This window comes from Hemibagrus wyckioides, linkage group LG02, assembly GCF_019097595.1.
Source record: "Hemibagrus wyckioides isolate EC202008001 linkage group LG02, SWU_Hwy_1.0, whole genome shotgun sequence".
NCBI lineage: Eukaryota > Metazoa > Chordata > Actinopteri > Siluriformes > Bagridae > Hemibagrus > Hemibagrus wyckioides.
The window spans coordinates 11,044,673-11,071,635 of record NC_080711.1 but is presented as its reverse complement, the minus strand read 5'-3'; the positions used below and the strand labels follow the sequence as shown (position 1 = coordinate 11,071,635).

Genomic DNA, 26,963 nt, shown 5'->3' with positions numbered 1-26,963 from the left:
AAACAGGGAATATATTTTATGGCCGTTCTACATGTAACAATAAAAGGTAAAAAAGCATGATGTGTCCTTTACTAAATGGAGCATTGGCAAATCAGTGCGGTATAAGAGGATTTACTGGACATACTTTTATATGAAACTAATCTACAATCGGATGGTAAAAAAAAAAAAACCCAGACTGCTTATTTTCTAATAAAAGCACATCATATTTTGTTCCTTACTTAATCTTATTCAGTTCGTATTTATATCTTTATTTATATCTTATTCAGCTAACCTGGGCGCTCTCTCGTGTGAATACAAATAATGAGGCTTAAGCAGATAGAAATCGGGTTTACGATAGATAAAATGAAAGAGGAGCCTGTGAAGGTAGCACAGATTCCCTTCGACGTTTGATTGACAAGCATTGTTATCACTCAGTGAAAAGTTTTATCTGTGTTGTCCAATGAAATCCCGCTACGGGAGACGCTTCCTTGTGAGCCCGCCCACTCTGTTCTCCTGCCTGTGCAGGGTTTGTTGTTATCAAGATGGAGTTCTTGTTGGGGAATCCGTTTAGCACTCCCGTCGGCCAGTGTATTGGTAAGTTACATGGGTATATCAGGCATCTGATTAAAATATATATATATTCGATTTAACAGGCTGTGTAACTCCTAGCTTTGATTTTAGCGTATTCCACAGTTAATTAGCATACTACCGGGTAGCGCAGCATCCGGTAGCTGGTGAACTAGCCTAGCTGGCTAGGTGGCTAACCGTGTTAGCGAGACTGTTTCATTGTAACGTTAAATATTATACAAGTCGCAAGTCATGCTTCAGTGCTAGCAGAGTCATATTTACGCCAGCAGGTGTGTTAGAAAACACACTAAATAAGATTAACGCCGGTCTAATGTGCCATTCAGTCATACAACTCATTATTACTGCTTTTTTAAACGTTGTAATGTAAAGCGATTTAGAGCAAGCGACAATATAATATAATGTCAGTAAGAGTTATTGCGTAATTACGTCATTGCGTCTCTTTATCTGACGCTTAGCTTGATCATTTAAGACAGAAATCAAAATTGCCAAGTAGAAAAGAGAGGACTGGACACTCCTATTGGGCAGCCGGAATGATTATCTGAGTGATGACCACTGTTTTTTGTCCCCTGTGTGGATTTTGCCAAACCGATTCTTCCATTCTCAGGCTTTGGGATGCTTTCACACCTTATTAGAGTCAGATTCGGAGCAAAAAAGAAGAGTCACCCATGAAACTCTTCCATTCATTGGACAGAAATCTGTGAGAGTATAAAGAAAGGCTTTTCTGTGTGATCAAGCACAGAGAATGGAGAGTCAGCATTTAAACAGTTATCACAGCAAGGGTTTGTCGAATTCACTTATCTGTAGCATGTCGTGTTACGGCAGAATTATACAGCATTTCTGATTCACTTCCTGTCCTTGGGCTGATTCATCGTCATGTTGCTTCTTCACTCCACTCCAAACCACTTCTCTCAGACAGTATCGGACCCGTGCTGACCCAAAGAACGCCTTCGGTTCTCCACGGTCTAAAAAAAACCCCACCGAAAACCTACAGAGGATAGATATAGACTAAATACATCAGATATTCTGTAAATTCAACCTCAGTATCAGATGCCTTAACCCTGAGCCAGCGTTTCTTGCTGAGGTATCACAGACATGTCGGGTCCTGTGTTTTTGTGCAAGAATGCGTCGAGTCTGTGAACCTCACATATGTTCACTGCATGAAGCACAGTAGTAATGGCGATCGGCAGGAGAAAGGCACTTAAAAGGGTCGGTTGGATTTGTACCAAGGTTAGTGCTACTACAGGCTCTCCAGCTGACACGTACGCACACCTTAACAAGTAATTCCTGCTTTAGGAAATACCCTTTAGTGAAGTATGCATCACACATAGGGAAGCTCTCTGGATAAGATGTTGGCATTCAGCTTGGAAGATCATGGCTTCAAATCTCAGGCTTCATTCCCAAGCTGCCACTGCTGGGCCCTTTGAGCAAAGCGCTTATCCCTCAACTGCTTAAATGTATAAAAAAATAATAAATGTATGTTGGTCTGGATAAAGGCCTCAGCTAAATGATGTAAATGAAAAGCATGAGTCAATCACCACGGTCGTTGCAGCCAACATGGATTATTTATAACTCTTATGTAGCTTATAAAAAGCTCTTATGTAAAGCAGCCAAAATAAATGGCTTCGTCAATATGGTTGAGGAAAAAGCTGTTACGATCTCGTCGGCGGTTTGGGTTTCCTGTTCCTACACGGCTGCCTGTGTGATTCAGCAGTTTGTTGTGTAAAAGTGGAGATGCGTGAATCATGGCTAGGTGCGACTTTTCTTACTCATCCCACTGAACATTTGCAAATAAATACAGTTTATGTTTAGTAAATAAAAGTGCTCATGCAGCAGCTTACTGATGAAATTGAAACGACAGTAAATGATATAGGTCTGGTATTAAGGGCCCTTTTGGGTGTTTGTTGATGATTAAAATAAACTAATAAATAAATATTCACAGGAGAAAAAAAGGCTCAGATGCGTCAAATGTCTCCAAGTGTCAACTTTAGGCATGAAAGAAGCAGGACTACACAGTGACAGACGAGAGCCTTCAGCCATCAGAAAAGACTGAGAGTGTAAACAAAGTAGTGAGAGAGCGAAACAGAAAGATAACTGGAAGATAAGAGAAAATACTCTCAGTCGATGTTGTGGCATGTCACCCAGTGAGGTGTTTAGGCACACTTCTTACTACGCTTTGTGTTTTGAGATGCAGCCTTGAATTCTCTTTGAACGTGGAAGTCACAGAGTGCTTAATCTGCGCCGTGTGGAGTGAAGCAGCACAACCCTCGTAACAAAACGTTCTTCCAGAAGTAACTTGCTAGCATTTTTCTGCCAGAGAAAACATCCTGCCGTATTAAGTAGAAGATTTCTCAGTTGATCTCTCTGGCTTTCTCAAGCCTCAGGCACTTTATCTCCTTAGCAGGTTTCGAAACCATTTCTGGATGCTCTGATGTTTATAATAAAACATTATTTATTATTTTAAACCATTTAAATACACTCTAATCTAATCTAATGATACATGACATGTAATTGTTGCCATATCATCCGGCACTAGCTGTTCTCCCGGATGCTGGAGTCTCATGGTAGATCACTCCGGGCCTGTCGGGTTGAGCTGATGAGTGGCACAACTGAAAGGGTTTCACCCTGTTGTCAGGATAATCCGTAGCCTGGAGCTCGAAAGAGCAAAATTGCCTCTGCTCCTCTGAGGACCACATTACCCACTTCCCTGACGATTAAAGTGGCATTGAGCCAATCCGTGCTCATATATGCTGAAGGGGAGAGGTAGTTTTTCGTCTCTAGACGTTCTGAGCTGCTGTGTGATTTTTACCTCAGTAGCATCTTCTCTTTCCATGTGTAAATGGACCTAGCTTTCTGTAGCATAGTCCAGCAACTCACAGCAGCAAAGTGAGCATGCATTCGTTTTCAATTAGAAGGTGGCGACTTCGAGGACCGACAGTGACGTTTGGTGACTAGATGTCCAGAGGTGTTGAGAAAAGTTCATGCAAATATGGAGCGACTAGGTGCAGCGACTACGAAACCTGATCCATATCAAAGTGCACACACTGCTCCTCATTCATCTCGTATATGATACGATGCATATATACGCTGCTGAATTACATACACAAACGTCAAATCTCTCTTCAAAATGTTTTATTTTAGTGATTTATTGTCATGTGGAATGCTACTTGGACCACCCACTGATGAACGTTGTTACTGTGGCAACCAGTAAAAGGAACGCCTCCTGGAGACGGCATAGTAAATCAAATGGGATAGAATTCTTACAGTCCATGATCCATATTCTGCATCCTTTCACTTGTCCTCTTGTTGCCTGCCTGCTGTTCCACCATCCTGTGTTCACACATTCCTGGAAACTTTTCTAGCAGTAGGTGGATGTTCTGGATCCCTCGAGCTTCCTCCACTCTCATTACCAGTAACAAGCTGCTGTTTTTGTGACTGTGGAACAGAGGTTATTGAGCTCATCCTGAAAGGGATTAGCTGTTCATGTTGACGTATTAACTGTATGTGCTTTCCACGTTCTGGTGTTCCAAAGCCCTGCTAACCATGTCTCTGCGTGCCACATTTACCCATGATCCTCCTCTCGCTCTCTCTGTTAGGATGCGAATACTATTTAACGAAGAAAGAGGAATCATGCACCTAATGTATGCTTGTAAGAGTCTATCAGTACTTCTTGCATGTTTTAAAAAGTTGATGTCTCATTTGCTCCATGAGAACTATTAAAATAGTCTGACCCCTGAATGTGTGATGCTCTGACCTACTATCTTTTAAAAATAGCGACCGATGCTGATAAAAACCAGGCCACAGTTTTGGAAAGCATTTTCGTTCAAGTTTCCAAGCAAGAATTTGAACATGTTTTAACACTAATTGTAGAAAAACTAATTGTGCATGCAAAATGAGATTATGGCACATCACCATATATTATTAATTGTATAATTCTATTATTCTACATATGCAATATAGTGCTTGAAGTGAAGAGTGACTGGATAGCAGCGGTGCCAGTTGTGATCTGGGTCTAGTGGATGGTACAGCCTGACGCTCAGCATCACATGACCTGCACTGCTTTTCCTCTCAGATGAAATCCACAGCATCCTGTTTGGATGTAAAAGAACGGAACAGATTTGCTTCTGCTTTGTTAGTTGTTTGATTTTTACACTGTCTCTGACTTGTTTTCTTTTTCCCCATCTGTGTCTTTTTTTTAAACACTTTGGCTTTCAAGGCTGATTTACCCTTCTGTGTGTATCTGAAGCGCAGCATTGTTGAGATGCGTCTCTCAGAGAAATCCTGCAGCAAGCTATCTGCCATCTCTCTTACAGTTTTTTTTTTTTAGCTCTTTAAACGTACTTCTGTCTTATGATGACTTGACATATGCAACGTTTAGTCTGTGCGAATCGAGCACTGGTGCATTTTCCTCTCAGTGTGGTTGATTTTAAGAGCTGAGTCTCAGTCAGCATGGACCAAAACAACCTGAGATAAGAGTGATGAGAGTGAGGTTTTGTTCCGAACTGAATTCTGTCACAGCTGGATCACAGTGAGAAAGCGATCTGACCCTAAATTGACCTGACTGCAGGAAGTACACAAAAATGCTGTGCCAACAAACCAGAAGTGTAAGCTGTCAATAGGTGTGATGCCGCCCTTAGCCACACAATATCTCTTTAAAATCTCTTAAAGGGGAGTTTTCCAAATAGCTGGTTAAACCTCTGTGAAACCCTGTTCCAATTAACTGACACATTCTTCATTTCTATTTCTTTACATTGTGCCTGATTTGTCAAACTGGATACAAACAAAATGATTCATAAATCGTTCGTAGGAGCATTTCTACAAGAAATTTGATATAGATTGAAAAACTGTTCATTCACTGTATTGCCAAAAGTTTTGGGACAGCCCTCCAAATCATTGAATTCAGGGGTTGGGTCTCGGCCCCTTAGTTCCAGTGAAAGGAACTCTTAATGCTTCAGCATACCAAGACATTTTGGACAATTTCATGCTCCCAACTTTGTGGGAACAGTTTGGGGATGACCCCTTCCTGTTCCAACATGACTGCACACCAGTGCACAAAGCAAGGTCCATAAAGACTGTATGAGCGAGTTTGGTGTGGAGGAACTTGACTGGCCTGCACAGAGTCCTGACCTCAACCTGATAGAACACCTTCAGGATGAATTAGAGTGGAGACGTCTGCTTTACATGCACATGAAATTATTATGGAGATGGCCCGCCCTTTGCAGCTTTAACCCTTCTGGGAAGGCTTTCCACAAGGTTTAGGAGTGTGTTTATGGGAATTTTTGACCGTTCCTCTAGAAGCGCAAGGCCTGGCTTGCAGTCTCCACTTTAATTCATCCCAAAAGTGTTCTATCCTGTCCAAAACGTCTTGGTATGCTGAAGCATTAAGAATTCCTTTCACTGGAACTAAGAGACCAAGCCCAACCCCTGAAAAACAACACCTGAATTCAATATTTTGGAGGTGTGTCCCAAAACTTTTGGCAATATAGTGTATCTACTTGTGCTTCTGAGTGTGTGTGGAAATTTACGCATAAAAAGAATAACTGTTGTAAACACAGAGTGATCGGTATCGCTACACTTTTATATGTGGATTACGCTGTCAGGTTTAATTATTTTATCAATTATTAATTCAGTTATGCATAATCCTGATGAAAATGAAACCATTGTTTCTTATGAATGACATTAATCAAAGTATTATTCAATATGAAAAAGAAAGCAAGTCAGTACAAATCCATAGGTGTAGACAAATAAGATCAATCATTCAATTAAGACGAGATAGCGGACTTGCTGGTATGTGCGTAGCTATAACCCACACCCTGCAGTGGCTCAGGTGGTGTGTAAATTGGTTCAGTTTGCCGTCTTGGCATGGCAATCTTCGAATAAATTGCTTCATTAGAACCCGCACTAAGTAATCGTGATCAGTGACTGATGAGGTGTGTCTCAAGCTGCACTGTTCTGTACACTCCCTAATGTACTGCATGCAAACATCAATCTTCTTATGACACACTCCTGCTTTTTCAGCAGGGTATTGGGGATTAGTGTGTAATGGACCTCTGGCGCAAATGTTTTGTTCGGTTCAGCTTATGCAAGCATTTACACACAACATGATTTAAACAGAAAAGATTGATAAATGAGGCAGAGTGATTCTTAAATTAGCTTCAGAATAGGTACCTCATTGTTTGAGCTTGTTAATTTGGTAAACTGTTATACTGTTCCTGTCTGTAATCTTGATCATGCTGTTTAGTTCAGGTGCAGCAAAACAGTAAAATACAAAAATTAGTGAGAGCACAATTAGTGCCTTCATTGGTCCTGACGGTTTGTCCACAGCAAAAGGGCAGTACATGAATAAGGCATGGATGAAAGTGTCCTGGCTAGTGAAAGCGCCTTCAGCCATGCATGAAAGCCAGCTCTGTACTCCAGCTTGTCTCTAGCATGGCATAGACAGCTCTCTGGCACTGCCAGGCAGAAATGAGGACCATCACGGCTGACTGATGGCCGCTGCTGTCCACCACTGAGATGTGCCAGATCATGATGGCTGGCTGGGTTGCCTATCTATCTATCTATCTATCTATCTATCTATCTATCTATCTATCTATCTATCTATCTATCTATCTATCTATCTATCTCTCTATCTCTCTATCTCTCTATCTCTATCTCTCTCTCTCACTATACTGTATTGCCAAAGGTTTTGGGACACCCCTCCAAATCATTGAATTCAGATGTTGTTTTTCAGGGGTTGGGTCTCGGCCCCTTAGTTCCAGTGAAAGTAACTCTTAATGCTTCAGCATACCAAGACGTTTTGGACAATTTCATGCTCCCAACTTTGTGGGAACAGTTTGGGGATGACCCCTTCCTGTTCCAACATGACTGCACACCAGTGCACAAAGCAAGGTCCATAAAGACATGGATGAGTGAGTTTGGTGTGGAGGAACTTGACTGTCCTGCACAGAGTCCTGACCTCAACCTGATAGAACAACTTTGGGATGAATTATAGTGGAGACTGTGAGCCAGGCCTTCTTGTCCAACATCAGTGCCTGACCTGACAAATACACTTCTAGAGGAATGGTCAAAAATTCCCATAAACACACTCCTAAACCTTGTGGAAAGCCTTCCCAGAAGAGTTGAAGCTGTTATAGCCGCAAAGGGCAGGTCAACTCCATATTACATTCATGTGCATGTAAAGGCAGACATCCCAAAACTTTTTGTAGTATAGTGTATCTATCCATCTTCACCCTGGTGAGGTTGAACCTGTACTTTGTTCTGTACTTTCTTTTAATCCTTGAAGCATGAGACGCTTCTGCACACAGGTTTTGTTTCCTTCCTCGATAATAGAAGTTGCTGCACAGACAGAGAACAGAGACCCTCAGGTTTAGCTTTTGAGCTCTTATCAGAGCTGACAGGCCACGAGTCCAGATCTTACATCTCAGCAGGCTGCAAGCTCTGAGCCCCCGAATGAGTTTGTGCACTCACTCACAGGGTATTAAAGAAAAGGAAAAGGAGAAGTCTGAGGAAGCAGAGCTCTTGGGTTGGGGCCAAGAAGTGAAACGTTACAGTTTCACCCTGTTCATGAGTAACACAACAGCAATTGGACCTGTGGAACAGAGTGCTTTATAAAAAACAAACCCTGCTTATTGAAAGTGAAATCTTATGACCCTGGTTTAGTGTATTAAAAAAAAACTACTGACATCTCACCGTTTAAACCCACAATGTATTAAAATCATTATACGGGACATTGTCATTTCAGGATGGCTCTACAGCTTTTGAGTGAATTACTACAACTAATATAAATCTCAGACAATGTCCAAAATGTACAATAAAGCACACAGGGAGTGTAAAACAATAGCATCTTTTCTACACTCCTACAACATTTAGGAGTTGATTTGAAGCAAGGACGTCACTCAGCCTAGTGATTAGACAAGCTATGTAAGGTCTGAAGATATGCAGTATCATAATTAACATTCCAGTAAAGCCTTATGCTGTACTAACACTGACCCTGCTATAGATTATTTAATCGTTATTCATAGGACTAGAGATATTTTGTAGGCTCTAGATCTAGAAGCCTTTTTGTACACTGTTTCAGTGGTGGATCTTTGAATGTTTTTGAGAGGTGCCGGCTTTGTGTTTAAGGTGCTGGACTACTGGTTGTGAGTGCGAGTCCACCTAGTTGAACATAATTCCTGTATAAAAACATTAGATAAACGCAAGTCACTTTGGATAAGGGCGTCCAAGGTGCTGTTTGTGTGCATGTTGGTGACTTTTATGTGTTTATTACAGAGAAGGCCACTGATGGGTCCCTGCAGAATGAGGACTGGACGCTCAACATGGAGATCTGTGACATTATTAACGAGACAGAGGAAGGGTGAGTCCAAACACACACACACACACACACACACACACCTAAAGTACGTTGGTGACTCATTGCTTCTCTGAGTGACTCATTCAGTTCTCTGAAATAACTCTTACTTCACTCTGTGCATTCTGATGGCCAAATCAGTGTTTGATGAAGATGAGGCACTCAGCCTTGCACCAGCTGAAGAGGTCACTCTTGACCGCTCTGGCCTCAAACAACTTTCTCAGAAATGTTCTGTTCCTCACTCAGTCTCACTCTCTCTGTGTCACACCAGCGTCACAGTCCTGCCTCTGTTCATGTGAGTGAAAGAGTGTCTTGTAGTGCAGGATAGCAGGTTACTTTGGCTCGGCGTCGTCTTTTGTGTCCGAAGTTGTGGGTGACGACAGGAATGCGAAAAATGTCCTGTCTTTTTCATCCAATCGCTATGCACCAAGCCTGCAAAGTGAATCTGTGTCTATAAAGAACGTCCACGTTGACGTTCTGGTTCCACTTTTCATGGCCTGTACTTTATATATGACTTAACAAATAAGATAAGAGATCAGATTTACTGAACAGTAAATAGCTGGTTGTCAAAGAAATGACGTTCAAAAGATGATTGCAGATCTGTAAGCGTCAGGGAAACTGTGCAGCTCGAAAATTGTGATCTCTGTGGTCTCTTTTTTCCCTTTCATACTGTGACCGTGTGCTCATTGGGTCTAATTCATGACACAAAATTTGCTTAATGGTGCTTAAAAGTATTTTTATCCACTTTCCTTTCCCTTTTTTTTTAATCACTATTTCCCTTCAAGGATATAACAGTTTGCATTTATTTGAATATATATTATGTTTCTTTTAAACAGAAGATTATAAACATTGATTTCTTTTAAAAAATAGTTCTAATATGGAAAATATAAATTATTTATAATTTTTTAAATCAATTTTTTTAAATATAATTTGATATATTTTTTAGTGTAATATTGAATTATTGTTTGTCTTTTTTTCATACCAGGGATTTCCAGATTATTAGGATAATTTGATTTGGAAACAGGGTCATCAGAGAACTTGACCAATCTCTAATTTTAAAATTTTTTACAATTCAGTGTTTTGATTATACACCGATCAGGCATAACATTATGAGCACTGACACGTGAAGTGAATAACGCATATATATAAAACATTATGACCCCTGACAGGTGGCACCTGTTAGTGGGTGGGATATATCAGGCAGCAAGTGAACATTTTGTCCTGAAAGTTGATGTGTTCAGATTTGAGCGAGTTTGACAAGGGCCAAATCGTGATGGATAGACGACTGGATCAGAGTATCTCCAAAAGTGCAGCTCTTGTGCAGTGGTCAGTATCTATCAAAAGTTTCCTTTAAGTCCTGTAAGTATCTGTTAAGTCCTGGGCCCACCTCGCAACTTATAAGACTTAAAGGATCTGCTGCATTGGTGCCAGATACCACAGCACACTTTCAGGGATCTAGTGGAGTCCATGCCTCGACAGGTCAGGGCTGTTTTGGCAGCAAAAGGGGGACCAACACAATATTAAGCAGGTGGTCATAATGTTATGCCTGATCAGTGTATCTCACTAAATATTAAGGCAGATTTGTATCTTCTGGAGCAGGTGAGGTGAGTTGGTACAAGACTACTCTTTGACTTTCTATATAATAGTCTGTATCTACAGTGTTGGAGCACAACAGTTTAATGATTTATTTAAAACGTCTTGCACCCAGGATTTTTGCTTTCAGCAGTGATTTGGTTCGAAGTAGTGATCGTGGTCAGTTTGAAATTAGTGGCTGCATGATTAATGTTTAAGTACAGATTAATGTGGTATAATTGCAAAGTCGGTAAAACAAATTCATTCAGATGGATTAACACATCGTTAATCTCTGCTTCTAATCCACTGCTGTGTGTGTAGGCCCAAAGATGCCATCCGTGCCATCAAGAAGAGGCTGAATGGCAATCGAAACTTCCGGGAGGTGATGCTGGCTCTGACTGTGAGTATCTGTGGCTGTGGCTCTGACTGTGAGTATCTGTGGCTGTGGCTCTGACTGTGAGTATCTGTGGCTGTGGCTCTGACTGTGAGTATCTGTGGCTGTGGCTCTGACTGTGAGTATCTGTGGCTGTGGTTCTGACTGTGAGTAGCTGTGGCTGTGGCTCTGACTGTGAGTATCTGTGGCTGTGGCTCTGACTGTGAGTATCTGTGGCTGTGGCTCTGACTGTGAGTATCTGTGGCTGTGGCTCTGACTGTGAGTATCTGTGGCTGTGGCTCTGACTGTGAGTATCTGTGGCTGTGGCTCTGACTGTGAGTATCTGTGGCTGTGGCTCTGACTGTGAGTATCTGTGGCTGTGGCTCTGACTGTGAGTAGCTGTGGCTCTGACTGTGAGTAGCTGTGGCTGTGGCTCTGACTGTGAGTAGCTGTGGCTGTGGCTCTGACTGTGAGTAGCTGTGGCTGTGGCTCTGACTGTGAGTAGCTGTGGCTGTGGCTCTGACTGTGAGTAGCTGTGGCTGTGGCTCTGACTGAGTAGCTGTGGCTGTGGCTCTGACTGTGAGTATCTGTGGTTCTGACTGTGAGTAGCTGTGGCTGTGGCTCTGACTGTGAGTAGCTGTGGTTCTGACTGTGAGTATCTGTGGCTGTGGCTCTGACTGAGTATCTGTGGCTGTGGCTCTGACTGTGAGTATCTGTGGTTCTGACTGTGAGTATCTGTGGCTGTGGCTCTGACTGTGAGTAGCTGTGGCTGTAGTTCTGACTGTGAGTAGCTGTGGCTGTGGTTCTGACTGTGAGTGGCTGTGGCTGTGGCTCTGACTGAGTATCTGTGGCTGTGGCTCTGACTGTGAGTATCTGTGGTTCTGACTGTGAGTATCTGTGGCTGTGGCTCTGACTGTGAGTAGCTGTGGCTGTAGTTCTGACTGTGAGTAGCTGTGGCTGTGGTTCTGACTGTGAGTGGCTGTGGCTCTGACTGTGAGTATCTGTGGCTGTGGCTCTGACTGAGTATCTGTGGTTCTGACTGTGAGTATCTGTGGCTGTGGTTCTGACTGTGAGTATCTGTGGCTGTGGCTCTGACTGTGAGTATCTGTGGCTGTGGCTCTGACTGTGAGTATCTGTGGCTGTGGCTCTGACTGAGTATCTGTGGCTGTGGCTCTGACTGAGTATCTGTGGTTCTGACTGTGAGTATCTGTGGTTCTGACTGTGAGTATCTGTGGCTGTGGCTCTGACTGTGAGTATCTGTGGCTGTGGCTCTGACTGTGAGTATCTGTGGCTGTGGCTCTGACTGTGAGTATCTGTGGCTATGGCTCTGACTGAGTAGCTGTGGCTGTGGCTCTGACTGTGAGTAGCTGTGGCTGTGGCTCTGACTGTGAGTAGCTGTGGCTGTGGTTCTGACTGAGTATCTGTGGCTGTGGCTCTGACTGTGAGTATCTGTGGCTGTGGTTCTGACTGTGAGTATCTGTGGCTGTGGTTCTGACTGTGAGTATCTGTGGCTGTGGTTCTGACTGTGAGTATCTGTGGCTGTGGTTCTGACTGAGAGTATCTGTGGCTGTGGCTCTGACTGTGAGTTTCTGTGGTTGTGGCTCTGACTGTGAGTATCTGTGGCTGTGGCTCTGACTGTGAGTAGCTGTGGCTGTGGTTCTGACTGAGAGTATCTGTGGCTGTGGCTCTGACTGTGAGTTTCTGTGGTTGTGGCTCTGACTGTGAGTATCTGTGGCTGTGGCTCTGACTGTGAGTAGCTGTGGCTGTGGCTCTGACTGTGAGTAGCTGTGGCTGTGGCTCTGACTGTGAGTAGCTGTGGCTGTGGCTCTGACTGTGAGTAGCTGTGGCTGTGGCTCTGACTGTGAGTAGCTGTGGCTGTGGTTCTGACTGTGAGTAGCTGTGGCTGTGGTTCTGACTGTGAGTAGCTGTGGCTGTGGCTCTGACTGTGAGTAGCTGTGGCTGTGGCTCTGACTGTGAGTAGCTGTGGCTGTGGTTCTGACTGTGAGTAGCTGTGGCTGTGGTTCTGACTGTGAGTAGCTGTGGCTGTGGTTCTGACTGTGAGTAGCTGTGGCTCTGACTGTGAGTAGCTGTGGCTGTGGCTCTGACTGTGAGTAGCTGTGGCTGTGGCTCTGACTGTGAGTAGCTGTGGCTGTGGCTCTGACTGTGAGTATCTGTGGCTGTGGCTCTGACTGTGAGTAGCTGTGGCTGTGGCTCTGACTGTATCTGCCTGCGGGTTTGTGTTTGGTAGGAGGCAGCCCCACTCATTATCTCCTAACAAGCCAAACTATGCAGTGAAGAATTTAGCGTGTTTGTGAAGTTCTGCTTCACTTCATGACTTGATGGTGCGCGTGCACAACGTGATGCACACTGCAGTACCAACTTGAGGCTGTTTATTTTCCGTTAATGAGCTGATTTGTGGCTTCTCAGCTGTGAGCCTCGCTTGGCTCTTTGATTCTTGACTCATTAGTTTAAAGCCTCTCTTTTGGCTGTCAGTTAAAAAAACAACAACATATGAACTTGTATTTGTGCAAACGCAGCTCATCAGCCAGTCGGAAATAAAACCCTGTGTGTTCCCCCAGGTGCTAGAGACTTGTGTGAAGAACTGTGGCCACCGCTTCCACGTCTTCGTGGCCACCCGGGACTTCATCGACGGCATCCTGGTGAAGATCATTTCTCCGAAAAACAACCCTCCCACTATAGTGCAGGATAAAGTGTTGGCACTGATCCAGGCAAGCGGTTTAATCTACTACACTTCATCTCCTAGATCCATCTTCCTTATCTGTGGACTTTTAATAAGATGCTGGTGACTAGAGTCTGACTGCTGTATGCCTCTGTTTGTTCAGACAGAGGGTTGGAAAAAATACTTGGTGCATTAACAGTAGAAAGCAGCAGTGTCTGGTCTGATTCATTCCTGTTTTTTTAAATACAGACAAGGGAAAAGAAATTCACATTCGAATATTCTACAGTAATCATTTTTTTTAATAGTTGATTTGTGGAAAAAATGAACAACTTAAGGTCATATTTATTTTTTTAAATATTTTACAATTGCATACACATTTTTCCAATTCAATTTACTGATCAGCAAAATAAAAGTGCTATAAATTATATTATTATTGTATATAATGATTACATTTTTCTGTGCGTGAATTTCAAATGGCATTTTATTAGGCATATAGGACATTAGAGCATAACAATTTGATACAGAGACTTCATAATCTCTAAGCCATTTGGGATTCAGCTCAGAATTTTGAAGTAGTTTCTATTTATTACAAAAAAAAAAATGCCCCAAGACATTAAAGATCCCAGTTTTTCATTCTTTAAAACAGTGAAAAGAAAACACCAAATAAACCTGAAGTATTAATGTTTCATCCAGGAATACTCATACTCAAAAGTGCTAGTCTTTACCGCAAGACACTGTCAGGTCAGGAGCATAAAAATGTACCTCACTCGATCTGCAGTGACCTTTATCATACAGAGTAGCTGGATTTTTAATGGCAGGTGTGTCAGTGTTAATGTATTACCTTTATGTCTACACTGAATAGTTCACCGTATATCTTTACATGCAGCAACAAAAAAAAAAAAAAATCATGTGAATGTCATATGTCAATGCTGTGTGTTTTTGTTTGCAGGCTTGGGCAGATGCATTCAGAAGCAGTCCAGACCTGACTGGAGTCGTCCAAATTTATGAAGAGCTGAAGAGAAAAGGTGTCGAGTTCCCCATGGCAGACCTGGACGCTCTTTCGCCAATCCACACGCCACAGAGAGTATGACCGCCATGTCATTCAACACATTCTGCTGTTTTTCTGATTTTTTTTTTTTTTCCACTTCGTGTTTCTTTTCTGTTTGGAATCCCAGCTCATCACATGCAAAGTGCATCACTCTTACGCTTACTGTGTTTCATTTTTAAGGGAAATGCAGCATATTCAGTGAGAACAAGAATTATTGTTTTGTTGTTGTGCTTTTTAATCATTTTTTTTAATCTAAATGTCTTATATGAATTAATCAGGGAGTCCCAGAGATTGACCCAGCCTCACATAAGTACAAAGCTAGTCCCCAGCCCAAGCCAGCATCCCAGCCACCTCAGACCTCTGCAGCTAATGTCTTGCCTGCTCAAACTCAGTTGCCAAATATGACAGGACCCATCACGCCAAACCCAGAACAGGTCAGTCTTACTGTCAGCCATTGTGTCTTGTATTGGATTACAAACCTAAGATGAATACAATGAATTTTTATTACGTACTGTAACAGCTTTGGATTTAGCTTTAACCTGATTGTAAAATTGTGTGTGTGTGTGTGTGATCTTACAAAGATTGCCAGACTGAGGAGTGAGCTGGACATTGTGCGCGGGAACTGCAAAGTGATGTCAGAGATGCTGACAGAGATGGTGCCAGGGCAAGAGGATGCCTCTGACCTTGAGCTTCTCCAGGTCCTAAATCCGTCTGTGTTTTTCCTAACAATTGCCTGTGTTTAATCCTTGTATGTGTCGCAGGATATTTTTTCACACAATGACCAGTGCTGAATGCACCACTAGGGGGAGCTAAAGCCCTGTGTATATCAGGAAACTGAACCATTTCCTTTTCTTCATAGAAGTGGTCAGTTTGGGATTGACAAATTGAATGTGTTTAGAAAAACCTAGTATTTAGATTAATTAATAGATGCTTTGATTAGCATCCACACATTAAACTAACAACTAGTGCATAGTAACACTCATGACACGCATGTGTTGCATGCAAGCAGGAGCTGAACAGGACATGTCGGGCCATGCAGCAGAGGATAGTGGAGCTCATCTCTCGTGTCACTAATGAAGAGGTCACAGAGGAACTTCTACATGTCAATGATGACCTAAACAACATCTTTCTTCGCTATGAAAGGTAAGTGCTTATGTTTAAGATCCCAGGAAGCAGTCTTTCTCTTTTTTTTGTGCGGTTAATGTTATTCCATGCACACACAAAGTCTGCATGTAATTCACACAGGTCTATTTCTCATGGTATTTGTTGTGCCTTTATACTTGAATGATTTGAGATGAAGAAACCTAGCGAGAACCTATCAAGTGCAGATGACTGATAACGGCAAGATTTGAACATGCCACAGTGAACAGTTCTGAGTCTCTCAGCTTGTATTATTCTATTTAGCTCTGCTTGAGTGGCAAAACACACTGGGAGTCTTGAAAGGAGACATGTCAGTCAAGAACGCCTATTAAAATATATAGGGCTCACTTTTCAGAACAGTCTGATCAGAGAGTTTGGCAAATCTGCTGGATGATTAAGATAATACTAACTGATTCAACGTTTCTGTACTTCCAGGTATGAGAGATACAGATTGGGCAGGAACGCACAGAACAACGGGGTGAGCCGGAACGTGCTGAATTTATAATCCTTTTATTATCTTTTATACGTTTAATTTTAATCAGCGTATAAGAATAAATCATTATATTGCTTGACGATGTAGTTTATAAAAGTAGATAGTAGTAATTTACTGTTACACTATCACCTGATCATTTGTATACAATTGAATTTTTAGAGTTTTACCCATCTGTTGTGTATATGTTGCATGCTGATGTGCCACTGGTTATTTTTGTTTTTGTTTGTTTGTTTATTTTGTGTTTGTGCACTGGATAGCTAATGAAGGCAAGTATAGTAGAACCCCAGCATTTGTGATAAATATGGGTGAAGGTAAATATGGGGAAAGTTAAAACATGGCTTGGACAAATGTTTGGAGCATGTCTGACATGCCCCAGTGACATGTTTTAACTTTAGCTGTAGAAAACACTAGAGCAGTCCTTTTCATTTTTTTTTTTTTTTTAATCCTACCTTGCTCACACACATTCTTGCAGTTGTCTGTGGTCCCTGGTCCCTTAGCCACTTCCTATCCACATTTACTCTGCAATAGCAGCTACAAAACTGATTAAATGGACAGCAGCACTTCTGTTTTGGTGAACCTGGTTCCTGTCTGTGTGAAGGTGTGTTGTGTAATGCGTAGTAAGTGACTGTGTGATGTGCAGGTGTTGAATGAGGCTTCAGTGGAGGATAATCTGATAGATCTGGGTCCGGGCTCTCCGGCAGTCGTCACCCCACGAGCCAGCACCGCAGCCACTCCGACACCTCCCTCCAGCCTGACTGCTGCTGCTGCTTCTGCTGCTGCCACCGCTCCATCACTCTCCACACAGCTTGCAGGACTGAGTAAGACACACGCATGCAGTTACAACCTATTATTTTGGTCAACTCTGGATGGATCTAGGGAAACACATCCACATGTATATGTTGAAATTCACATGTGAGCACATGCACGTTCACCCACAAACCATGACCACTACTTCAAAAACCTCTTCGGACCTGGACAACCAGGGCTGACTGATTATTAGCTCCTGTTCCCTCTGAATGCAGTTGATAACCGACCAGCACATACTGTTGTACATGAGATGATATACACGCTGTACTAGGTCTGAAAAATAACTCACCTGGACTTTTTCTACTATATTTATTTTTAAAGAACACAAGGTTTTTCTCTACGTGTACCAAAAGCATAGCTATAGCATTTTAAAATCTAGTTACTCTCAGAAACAAAAAAGAAAATTGCGTTTAAAGATTCCATTCCTACTGCAGAGGGTACAATTTGACAGCTGGTATCTGATCACAAACTGGATTTATTAGGCTCAGGCTGCCGTCTTCCTCGTATAGCGCCGCGTGACGACGTATTCGTCCGCTCCGCTCGCCAACTAGTTCCCGCGAGAAATTTGTTTTAACGCCGCAAACGGCGTAAGTCGGAGATGGCGACGTAACCACAAAACGCCGTAAGTCGAGGACGTTGTAAACCGAGGACCTGCTGTATATATTATACAATAATCCCCCGTTTATTGCGGTTTCACGTGTGTGTGTGTGTGTGATTCAGCATCAACACTGACTGCCACTGAAAAGTCTAGGGTGCGGCAGGAATATGAGACATGGTGTGTGCATGGCCTCTTAAAGACAGAATCCCTTAGCAGACCTAGCAGTTCCAAGATACTTATATTAGTCAGGCACCTACACTACCAATGCCACACACTTTACAGATCAGTCAGTTTACCAATTATTCATTGACTTTATAATTATGTCTGTGTACAGATTTGGATTCAGATTCAGTAAGCGGCACTCTGAGTGCACTCTCTGCTCACAATCCTCGTGATGACTTTGACATGTTCGCCCAGACCAGAAGCAGCTCCCTTGCTGACCAGCGCAAAAAGTAAGCACCTCTGACCCCAGATATTAAACTCAATAACGCCACCAATGATTTACTTTCTCTCAATTTTTTTTGCCCTCTCTCCGTTCCAGCGTGAAATATGAAGACCCACAGGCTCTCGGCGGCCTGGCTTCTGCTCTGGACGTCCGACAACAAAACACTGCCGGGGTGAGTGCCGCACTGCATGCTGGGAAATGTTACTTTTAACCTGCCATGCGTCACGTGATGTAGGGTTGCAGTTACTATGAAATGCTAGCTGACGAGTCTTTTATTCTCCGTAACTAATGTCTGCATGGCCTGCGTGTATGCTTAGTTTAGCCCACTGTAGCTTTAACTAACCTTTCTTGTAAGTACGGATTGCGTCCTAGTAAGATGTGCACAAAATATTAAGGTATATCTTTATTTCTAGATAATGGAAGTAGGTTTGCTGCTAGTGTTAGGATAGCGTTCACCATTAAACACATTCGAGCATGCTTTAAAAAAAATCTGCCAATTTTTTTTATCTCCAGTTATCTGAAATTCATACATATCTCAAAAGTTATTTGGTCAATAACATTACACTATATTACTGAAGACGGATTGTTTATGATAGAGATATTGCATGGTTGTAAAGTCTGCATCATGCAAGTATAGCAGTAAAATATTAATTACAAACTTGCAGCAAGTCTTTTCCACTTTGAAACTGTGAATAGAATTACATGAAGGGATTATCAAAACAATATTTATCAGCTAGCACATGACTGATTACAGAGTGGTATTCGGTGCCAGGTGCTTTCGCGTGTTGAAATCAGCAGGTTAAAGTCAGTTTGTCGTGTTACTCGAGTACAGAATTTACCGATCAGCCCACTGGTCAAAGTTTATACCCTTTTTTCTTTTTTTTTTTTCATCCCACTGTTTTCAGGTGATTTCTGCTATCGTTTCTCTCCCCATTTCTTTATTGACTTCTGCACCTTAAAGATGACGGCCACATGTCGTTCCTATGTTTCTCTTTCTCTCTCATTTTTCTTTTCTGTCTTTCTTTCTTATTCTCTGTATGGGGTTGGGGAAGAGGGGGGCTTTCTGCTTCACATCTGTAAGGTGTTTTCTGTTGTTGATTCAGCTGAGTGTAAAGGGTGATAACGCAGAGTTGGAGCCCATAGACAGCTGGCTCATTACCCAAGGAATGGTGAGGACTTCACCAGTAGCACTGTCTCCTCCTCAGTGTCCTCCTGTGTCCATCCACCATGTCATCCCTACCCCCTCACCACCGCTAAACAAGCCCATCCCATACAGTAAAAGGGAGAGCCCACTTAAACACCTTAATTAATGCAATATAAACATATATGTAGATATAAAGTAATGCAAGTCATTTGATTATAAAGACTTACTAAATGCACACAGCTAGAACGGATTTTAATCTATTTAGTTGGTTTTATATAGTTTTGCTTTAACTGCTTTTAAACACTACTTTTCTTCTGAAACTGTAGACTTTGTCCTTTCTCTTCGTCTGAAAGCCGAAGCTTCTCAGAACGCTTCAGGGTCTGAAAAATTTCTTTCAAGACTTTTCCTTCACTCTGTCCCTTTTACTGTGGGCCACTCCATCCTCGTCTGCATACAATATGCTGAAATGAAACAACCTGCTTGTTCCTCGGTACAGGTGTGGATTTTCATAACATACAAACAGGATCTGGCTTCTAGGTTTAGGCAAATGGTCCAGCCCTGGTTTACTGAAGGATCATGCTTGTAAGGAGTGTATTTACTGCACCAGACATCTGGAAAAAAAGACATGATGTATTATAAAAGAAGTATTAGAGCACAAATTTTCATATGGTAATATCATGCCTTGTATAAGTATTGACACACCCCCTCTTTTCAAGCTGGAACTGAAATGGTATCAATTGGGGTTTTTAGCTGCCAGCTGCAAGTCTTCTTGAATATGTTTCTCTCAGCTTTGCACATCTGGATGCTGGGGGTGAATACTTATGCAAGGCACCATACCATTTGGATTTGCACAATGCGAAACTGATGTGGTCTAGATAGCACGCTTTTTATTTAATGGTACAGCTTCATGCACAGGGCTGGCACACGCTATTAACTGACGAGTCTGACATGGCTCAGCCGTTTGACACTCATTTACAGGTTTTGTTACAATAATTGCCTACTCTGCATTTGTATGCTGATCCAACAGATGTGCAGTGAGAGCTTTTCCACTCAGTCTTAATGTAGTAACACTATGTCTAACCACATTTCGTATTGATTAAACGACTATCACGAATAAATGACTAGCATGTTTATCCTCCCCTAGAACTTTGTCACCCTTATGGTTTACTAATCCGGTTTGAATCCAGCTGTAGATTAATCCAAACTCACTAACATATTTCACCTTTTGTCTAACCATTTTTTTGCATCTGCATGAAAATAGTCACAATTAGACATTACAGAGTATTTGCACCCAATTTGGTCATAGTTATTTAGCCTAAGGTTAGCTAACTTGCATGGCTTACACATACAGTAGGCTGGTTCACACCATATGATGACCTACTTTTAGTTAACATGCTCATGCATGGTTTAATTACAGGACATAGTACTTGGTGTTCTATCAGCAAGCTTGCTAGCAAACTTGGCTAGCTAATGTTGGGAGAGGTAACCTTAAATAACAGAGGTGGACAGATCATACCATTTCTCAAATAATAAAGTCCCCAATGTGCTCAGACCAATGTTTTGGTTGCTCCAATTAATTAAGTGAAAATATTTGTAGCTGATGTAACTGTGATAATGTACACTATATTGCCAAAGGTTTTGGGACACCCTCTAAACCATTGAATTCAGGGGTTGGGTTTGGCTCATAGTTCCAGTGAAAGGAACTCTTAATGCTTCAGCCAGTGCTTCACTCCAAGACATTTTGGACAATTTCACTGCTCCCAACTTTGTGGGAACAGTTTGGGGATGACCCCTTCCTGTTCCAACATGACTGCACACCAGTGCACAAAGCAAGGTCCATAAAGACATGGATGAGTGAGTTTGGTGTGGAGGAACTTGACTGTCCTGCACAGGATGAATTAGAGTGGGACTGTAAGCCAGGCCTTCTCATACAACATCAGTGCCTGACCTCACAAATGCACTTCAAGAGGAATAGTCAAAATTCCCATAAACACACTCCTAAACTTTGTGGAAAGCCTTCCCAGAAGAGTCGAAGATATTATAGCTGCCAAGGGCTGGCCAACTCCATATTACATTTGTGTGCATGTAAAGGCAGATGTCCCAGTTTTGGCCTGGCTCGCAGTCTCCGCTCTAATTCATCCCACAGATGTTCTAGTGGGTTGAGGTCAGGACTCTGTGCAGGCCAGTCAAGTTCCTCCACACCAAACTCACTCATCCATGTCTATATGCTGAAGCATTAAGAATTCCTTTAACTGGAACTAAGGGCCCAAGCCCAACCCCCTGAAAAACAACACTTTTTGTCCCAAAACTTTTGCCAGTATACTGTATGTTGAGCTAGTTAAGTGCATTAACACAGACTGTGCATGATTCTCTTCTACCAAAGATCTTAAAGCACCACATCATCTTTTTGCCCAGGACAAATACGTTTTTCACTGTGAGGTGTAGTGTTCCTGGCGAGTATCTCGAGCGGTGTTTCTTCTTACAAAGTTTGTGTATTAATCAGGAGAGTTATATAATAGCTTTGTTATATGATGGCTTTGGTGTTCAAATTTGGAACCACACAATTGTGTAGAACACCTCTGTATGTTGTCGCAGTAATATTTCGTATCACTGGAACAAAAAGGTCCAGACATGTCCCAGCTTAACAGCCAAACACATGGTTTCCAAGGAGGGTGTTAAAGGCACACATCACTGTACTGTGTGGCCAATGTATTTTTTCACCTAGGTGCAAACAGAACTAAATAGGAAAGTGCCTGAAGGTTAATTCGGTAATGGTGGTGAGTATTTCAGACCTAGCTAAATCAACTGAGGTTAAAGCTGCTTTGGAGCAGGCAACTTTCCCTAGCTTAAGAAATTTCTTTTCAAACATCAATAGTTTAATCTAAGAACTTTATAATGTCCTAGCAAACATATTTAAGTTTTACATGCAAGAACATTTATTTAAAAAAAAATTTAGCCGTTGATCAGAGCTGTTGTACCGTCCTATTCCTGGCTGAGCTTCACCACGCTTCTCTCCAGACAGCTCCTCATTTTTCACTCTGCCTCTCACTGCATGCTGTACAATATAGCAATGTTCATGCTTAATGTGCTTGTGTGTGAGTGAGTGTGGCTGGTTATGTGAATCCATGCATACTGTGATTGCATGTGTTGCTGCTGTTATTTTCCTCGCAGAGCTCCTTGTGATTTTATGGTTGTTGTTTTTTTTTCTTTCTGTTTTTATTCGGGGGGGGGGCGGCTTTATTTGGTGGCTTTGCGGGGGCCCTTGGTTTGTCCATGGCTTTGCTCCATAGATTCCTGTATCGCAGTCGTCTGTCATGGATGACATTGAGGAGTGGCTCAGTGCTGATGTGGTGAGAATTCTTTACCTTGATTTCATTCTTTGTTTTTGCCATCGCATTCCCTGTCCATTTCATGTAACCCAATAAACCTCTATAGGTCTCTTAACTTAACATGTATATGTACCCGGCAGTCGATCAATCATATTAACACAAGTCCGCAGTCAAGCTTGCCTTGCGTCTGTACTCATATCATTTGTTCTTTTTTGTAATCGGGGACAACGGATTCATAGCGATGGGAAGTCATGTAGTAAGGTTGTCTGTCATTTGGCTTGTTTGTGTGCACTAAAAAAAAGCTAATTATGCGAGTGCTGGTTGCTGAATGTTTCAGTAAAATGGTGCAGTTTGCTCTGTGGGTCTAGTGAAATGTCCTCATACTCGGCTGGATTGTATCGTTTTTTGTGTGTCGATTAAGTAAGTATGGTTTGTTAAATCTGAAGTGATATGTTCATTGTCTTCAGTGAAGAAGTGCTTGCATTAAACGGTTTTGGTATTATGAAGGTGCTCTGGAAGGTAGGTATCATTTAAAGGAATGCTCCATTGTCTTTCAACCAAATCTCATTTCTCCTCTACTAATACCTTAAGTGTAGAACTCCTCTTGCCTTTAACAACAATCGTGCCAAGTCCAGATGCCACCAGTGTCTGGAGTTTTAGTATTACTCTTGCTGTTGACCATTCACTGTTACTGCTGTAACATAGATGCACAAGTTATTTTCATATTAAAATAAGGTGCAGCTAATGGTGGATGTGAGTACATCATTTAACAGGACACCTTTTATCCAGAGCGACTAACATTTATTTTATTCATAAAACCGAGGGTTGAGTCCTTGCTCAAGTGGAAGCTTGGTGGTCCTGGGATTTGAACTCACAACCTTCTGATCAGTAGTCCAACACCTTATCCACTAAGACCATTATTTTTCAAATTAATTGATTAGTTGGATAACCTAAAACAAAGTACTGAAAATATTTATTAAAAATATTTATTTGGTTTTCTATCTACTTATTACTACTATAGAACTTAACTGAGTTCTAGTTCTGGAAATACAGTTGTAAAATTATTTGCCTCCGAAACCCTTTTTTATTCAATTCTAATGCAAAACAAAAAAATAAACCTAAAGCAAAAAAATAAATATGAGCTGTCTGTCTCGCTGACTGAAAAGTGAAAGTCCAAAGGTTTTTATTTCTTGCTGTGTGTGAGCTTGAGACAAATCTTTATCATCACATGGAAAGCTCTGGGGTTGCTTGTGGGTAATCATAGATATGTTTTCAGACACAGTTGCAAATAGTTGGAAAGCACTGGAGTATTCCTTTAACTTTGATTAGACACGGGACCAAACATCAACCACACAATAAATTAATCCAATAATTCAACAATACAGTAATTATTTTGCTTCTTGTGTTGTACTGAACAGAAAGGTGACGAGGCTGAGGAGGGAGTGACGAGTGAAGGTAGGAAGTGTAAAAGTTTGTAAACCAGTGAATTCTTGGATCACAAGTTTATCAGCACTGCGGTTGAATCATTTGTTCTTTGCCTTTCTTTTAGAGTTTGACAAGTTCTTAGAAGAGCGAGCCAAAGCTGCAGACTCAGCATTACCGTCACCCCCTAGAGGCGAGCCCTCCGCTCCCGCGAGCGCACCGAGCAGCAGCCGGAAGAAAGCCGAGCGGACTGAGGACAACCTGTTTGCATTGTAGGTCGCACATGAACTTTAAGAAAAGCTCCGTTCATCCCCCTCAGCATTCCTTTGGATGCCTGCTGCCTTTCCATGCTGCTCTCTGTCACACGTTTCTTGATCCATCATGGGACTCTTGGTTCATTTCCACCTCTCAAGCTGCTGGCTGGAGCTGGGCAGCTTCTGTGATCCGGCTCATCTTCCAGACTCAGCATGCTTTTGTGTGTAACTTCAGGGGCAGCGGGATGATCCGTCTTAAACGAGCGAATTTCTCCTCAGTGAAGTCATGTTGTAGTTTAGATATGCCAAGTTTATAACTTACTTCTGTTTATTAACAGAAGCCATGCGGAATCTGGCGTGGAAAAGTGATATAATATCTCAGAAGTCCCATGCAAGTTTACCTAGCAATCTGAAAATCTGCTGTTCCATAAGAATAATTTTTTTAATTCCTGTGGTCCAATGCCATTATACCACTAAGGGGAAAATTATATACTGAAGAGTGACATATTAAAGGAAAAACAGACAGTCTTAGGATTTGGGATGGCTGAGTTACCAGAACAGCTTCCTTGCAACTTGGCAGAGATTTTATAGTTTCTATATAAAGTCTTTATAGCTGAACTGGCTGAATGAACACCATTCTTCCGATCGGTTTTCCCTCAAAATTGCATTTCCGATAATGGTGGCTTCATCACTCCAATATCTCCCGCAGGTTTTCAGTTCAGACTGTAAACACCATAGCATACGACTTACATTATTTTCATACTCAACAAACCATTCAGTGAGACTTTGTGCCCTGTGAGTGGGGGTGGTGTTATTCTGAAAGGGACCACTCCCATCAGGTGATCAGTCAGAAAAACGTTGTATTGATTTGCAGTGACCCTTTCCTCTAATAGCACTTTTCCACTTAGCAAATCACCCATAGTCCATGCTGTTGCTTTTTCCACCAACACCGGAGAGCACCTAAAATAGTGCTGACCACTGATTGCTAAAACGGTCAAACAGCAGTCGGTGATCAATGTCCCTGACGGAAGTCTCATCTCTATTGGGACATAGCTTCAGTACATGGCTAATAGTGACTGCCAAAATGATTTACTCTTTTCATTAGTTCTTTCTCTGACAGATTTTATTGTTTCAGTTTGATGTTTCCACTACTTCTTAGTGATACCTCAAGAATTAGAAGTTTAAAGGTGTAACCAGCATATAATTTGCTTTTGGAATTAATCCAATCCATATTGATGCCACAGCAAGTCTGAATTAAAAAAAAAAAAATTCCTCCTGCCAGAAGTAGATTTTAAGGCTGTTTTGAGTATTTGTACAAATTTGTAGACCTCTTGTTGGTGGAGGAGGAATCCCATGAATGCCATTGTACTCATTATTTATTTATGCAGTTAAACACACCTGATATTATTCAGCCATGAGATACACACATTTTGTGTGTGGGTGTGTGTATGGTGGTTTTTTTTTTGTTTTGTTTTTTTAACGTTTGTCTAATAAGGACACTCATTTCTGTCTTTTTATTAAAGTACTGGCACGCATTGCTGTGTTTGTAGGCAGCCATTAATTAAAAGCTTGTTCCTCAGTTAGTTAGAGATAAAAATGTTGTGTACCTACACTATATTGGCAAAAGTTTTGGGACACCCCACCAAATCATTGCATTCAGGGGTTGGGCTTGGTCCCTTAGTTCCAGTGAAAGGAACTCTTAATGCTTCATCAAACCAAGACATTTTGGACAATTTCATGCTCATAACATTGTGGGAACAGTTTGGGGATGACCCCTTCCTGTTCCAACATGACTGCACACCAGTGCACAAAGCAAGGTCCATAAAGACATGGATGAGCGAGTTTGTGGAGGAGTCCTGACCTTGACTCGATAGAACACCTTTAGGATGAATTAGAGCGGAGACTGCGAGCCAGGCCTTCTCGTCCAACATCAGAGCCTGACCTCACAGATGCACTTCTAGAGGAATGGTCAAAAATTCCCATAAACCTTGTGGAAAGCCTTCAAAGAAGAGTTGAAGCTGTTATAGCTACAAAGAGCAGGTCAACTCCATATTACATTCATGTGCATGTAAAGGCAGGTGTCCCAAAACCTTTAGTGTAAGTCAGAGATGCATAGTTTTATTTACATTTGCTATTATCTATATTTTATGTAGTATTACTGTTATGCTAGCCCTTTGATATCCTACACAGAGACTACTCCTCGGAGTGTCAATTTCTTTTATCTCTGGTTATTTGCATTGTTTGGTGGAGAAGCGCTATGAAGGGTCTAGCACTGCTAAAACAATACCCCTAATATCATAACAGGACTACCAATTTTTTCCTTTAATTTATCATGTTTTTGCATGTATTCAGTTAAATCTGAGATTTTGTTGTTTTTTTCCCTCTTTCACCTCTGTCTGAGTTTCTTATTTGCTTTGAGTGTTAAGTGGATGAATGAAGTTGCATCGTCGTAATCATGAAAACGGTGACCAAAGACAGTTTCCAAAAAAGGGATCTCTTAGCTCTTGTTTCAGAGAGCTATGAGCATTTCCAAATGGTTCCAAGAATCAAAGTTCTATAAAACACACTGCCTACTTAATACTGTTTGGGGACATTAAATTATCATTAAAGTGATTCGAAGAAATAGTTCACATGCACTTATGAAGCATTTGTGAACAATATTTGATTTTCAGAATCATGTATTTTTATGTACAAGTTCATAGCCAATAAAAAATAAATATATATATATATATATATATATAAAT

General features: G+C 41.7%; 1 protein-coding gene across 4 annotated transcripts; it reads left to right on the top strand.

Moving 5' to 3' along the window:
* The first annotated feature begins 437 nt into the window (after positions 1-437).
* On the top strand, positions 438-26,963 carry LOC131362394 (TOM1-like protein 2). 4 transcript variants are annotated; one of them, XM_058404334.1, is made up of 16 exons: positions 438-573; positions 8,836-8,920; positions 10,808-10,886; positions 13,439-13,588; positions 14,489-14,623; positions 14,866-15,021; positions 15,169-15,285; positions 15,597-15,730; positions 16,163-16,205; positions 16,861-17,038; positions 17,960-18,077; positions 18,167-18,242; positions 19,174-19,239; positions 22,505-22,564; positions 23,962-23,998; positions 24,093-26,963. In XM_058404334.1, exons 1-16 carry the CDS (start codon positions 522-524, stop codon positions 24,239-24,241), a joined length of 1,635 nt encoding a protein of 544 aa, XP_058260317.1. In that variant the 5' UTR covers positions 438-521; the 3' UTR covers positions 24,242-26,963. The 4 variants fall into 4 exon arrangements, with proteins under 4 accessions (XP_058260317.1, XP_058260327.1, XP_058260338.1 ...); XM_058404344.1 differs by lacking the exon at positions 19,174-19,239; XM_058404355.1 differs by lacking the exons at positions 19,174-19,239; positions 22,505-22,564.

What these genes read in the sequence shown, in the direction of transcription:
- LOC131362394 (XM_058404334.1), top strand. Translation starts at nt 522, where the DNA reads ATGGAGTTCTTGTTGGGGAATCCGTTTAGCACTCCCGTCGGCCAGTGT. An exon ending in GGAACGCACAGAACAACGGG is followed by an intron (nt 16,206 to 16,860) that starts GTGAGCCGGAAC and finishes TGTGATGTGCAG; the next exon opens with GTGTTGAATGAGGCTTCAGT. An exon ending in CACACAGCTTGCAGGACTGA is followed by an intron (nt 17,039 to 17,959) that starts GTAAGACACACG and finishes GTCTGTGTACAG; the next exon opens with ATTTGGATTCAGATTCAGTA.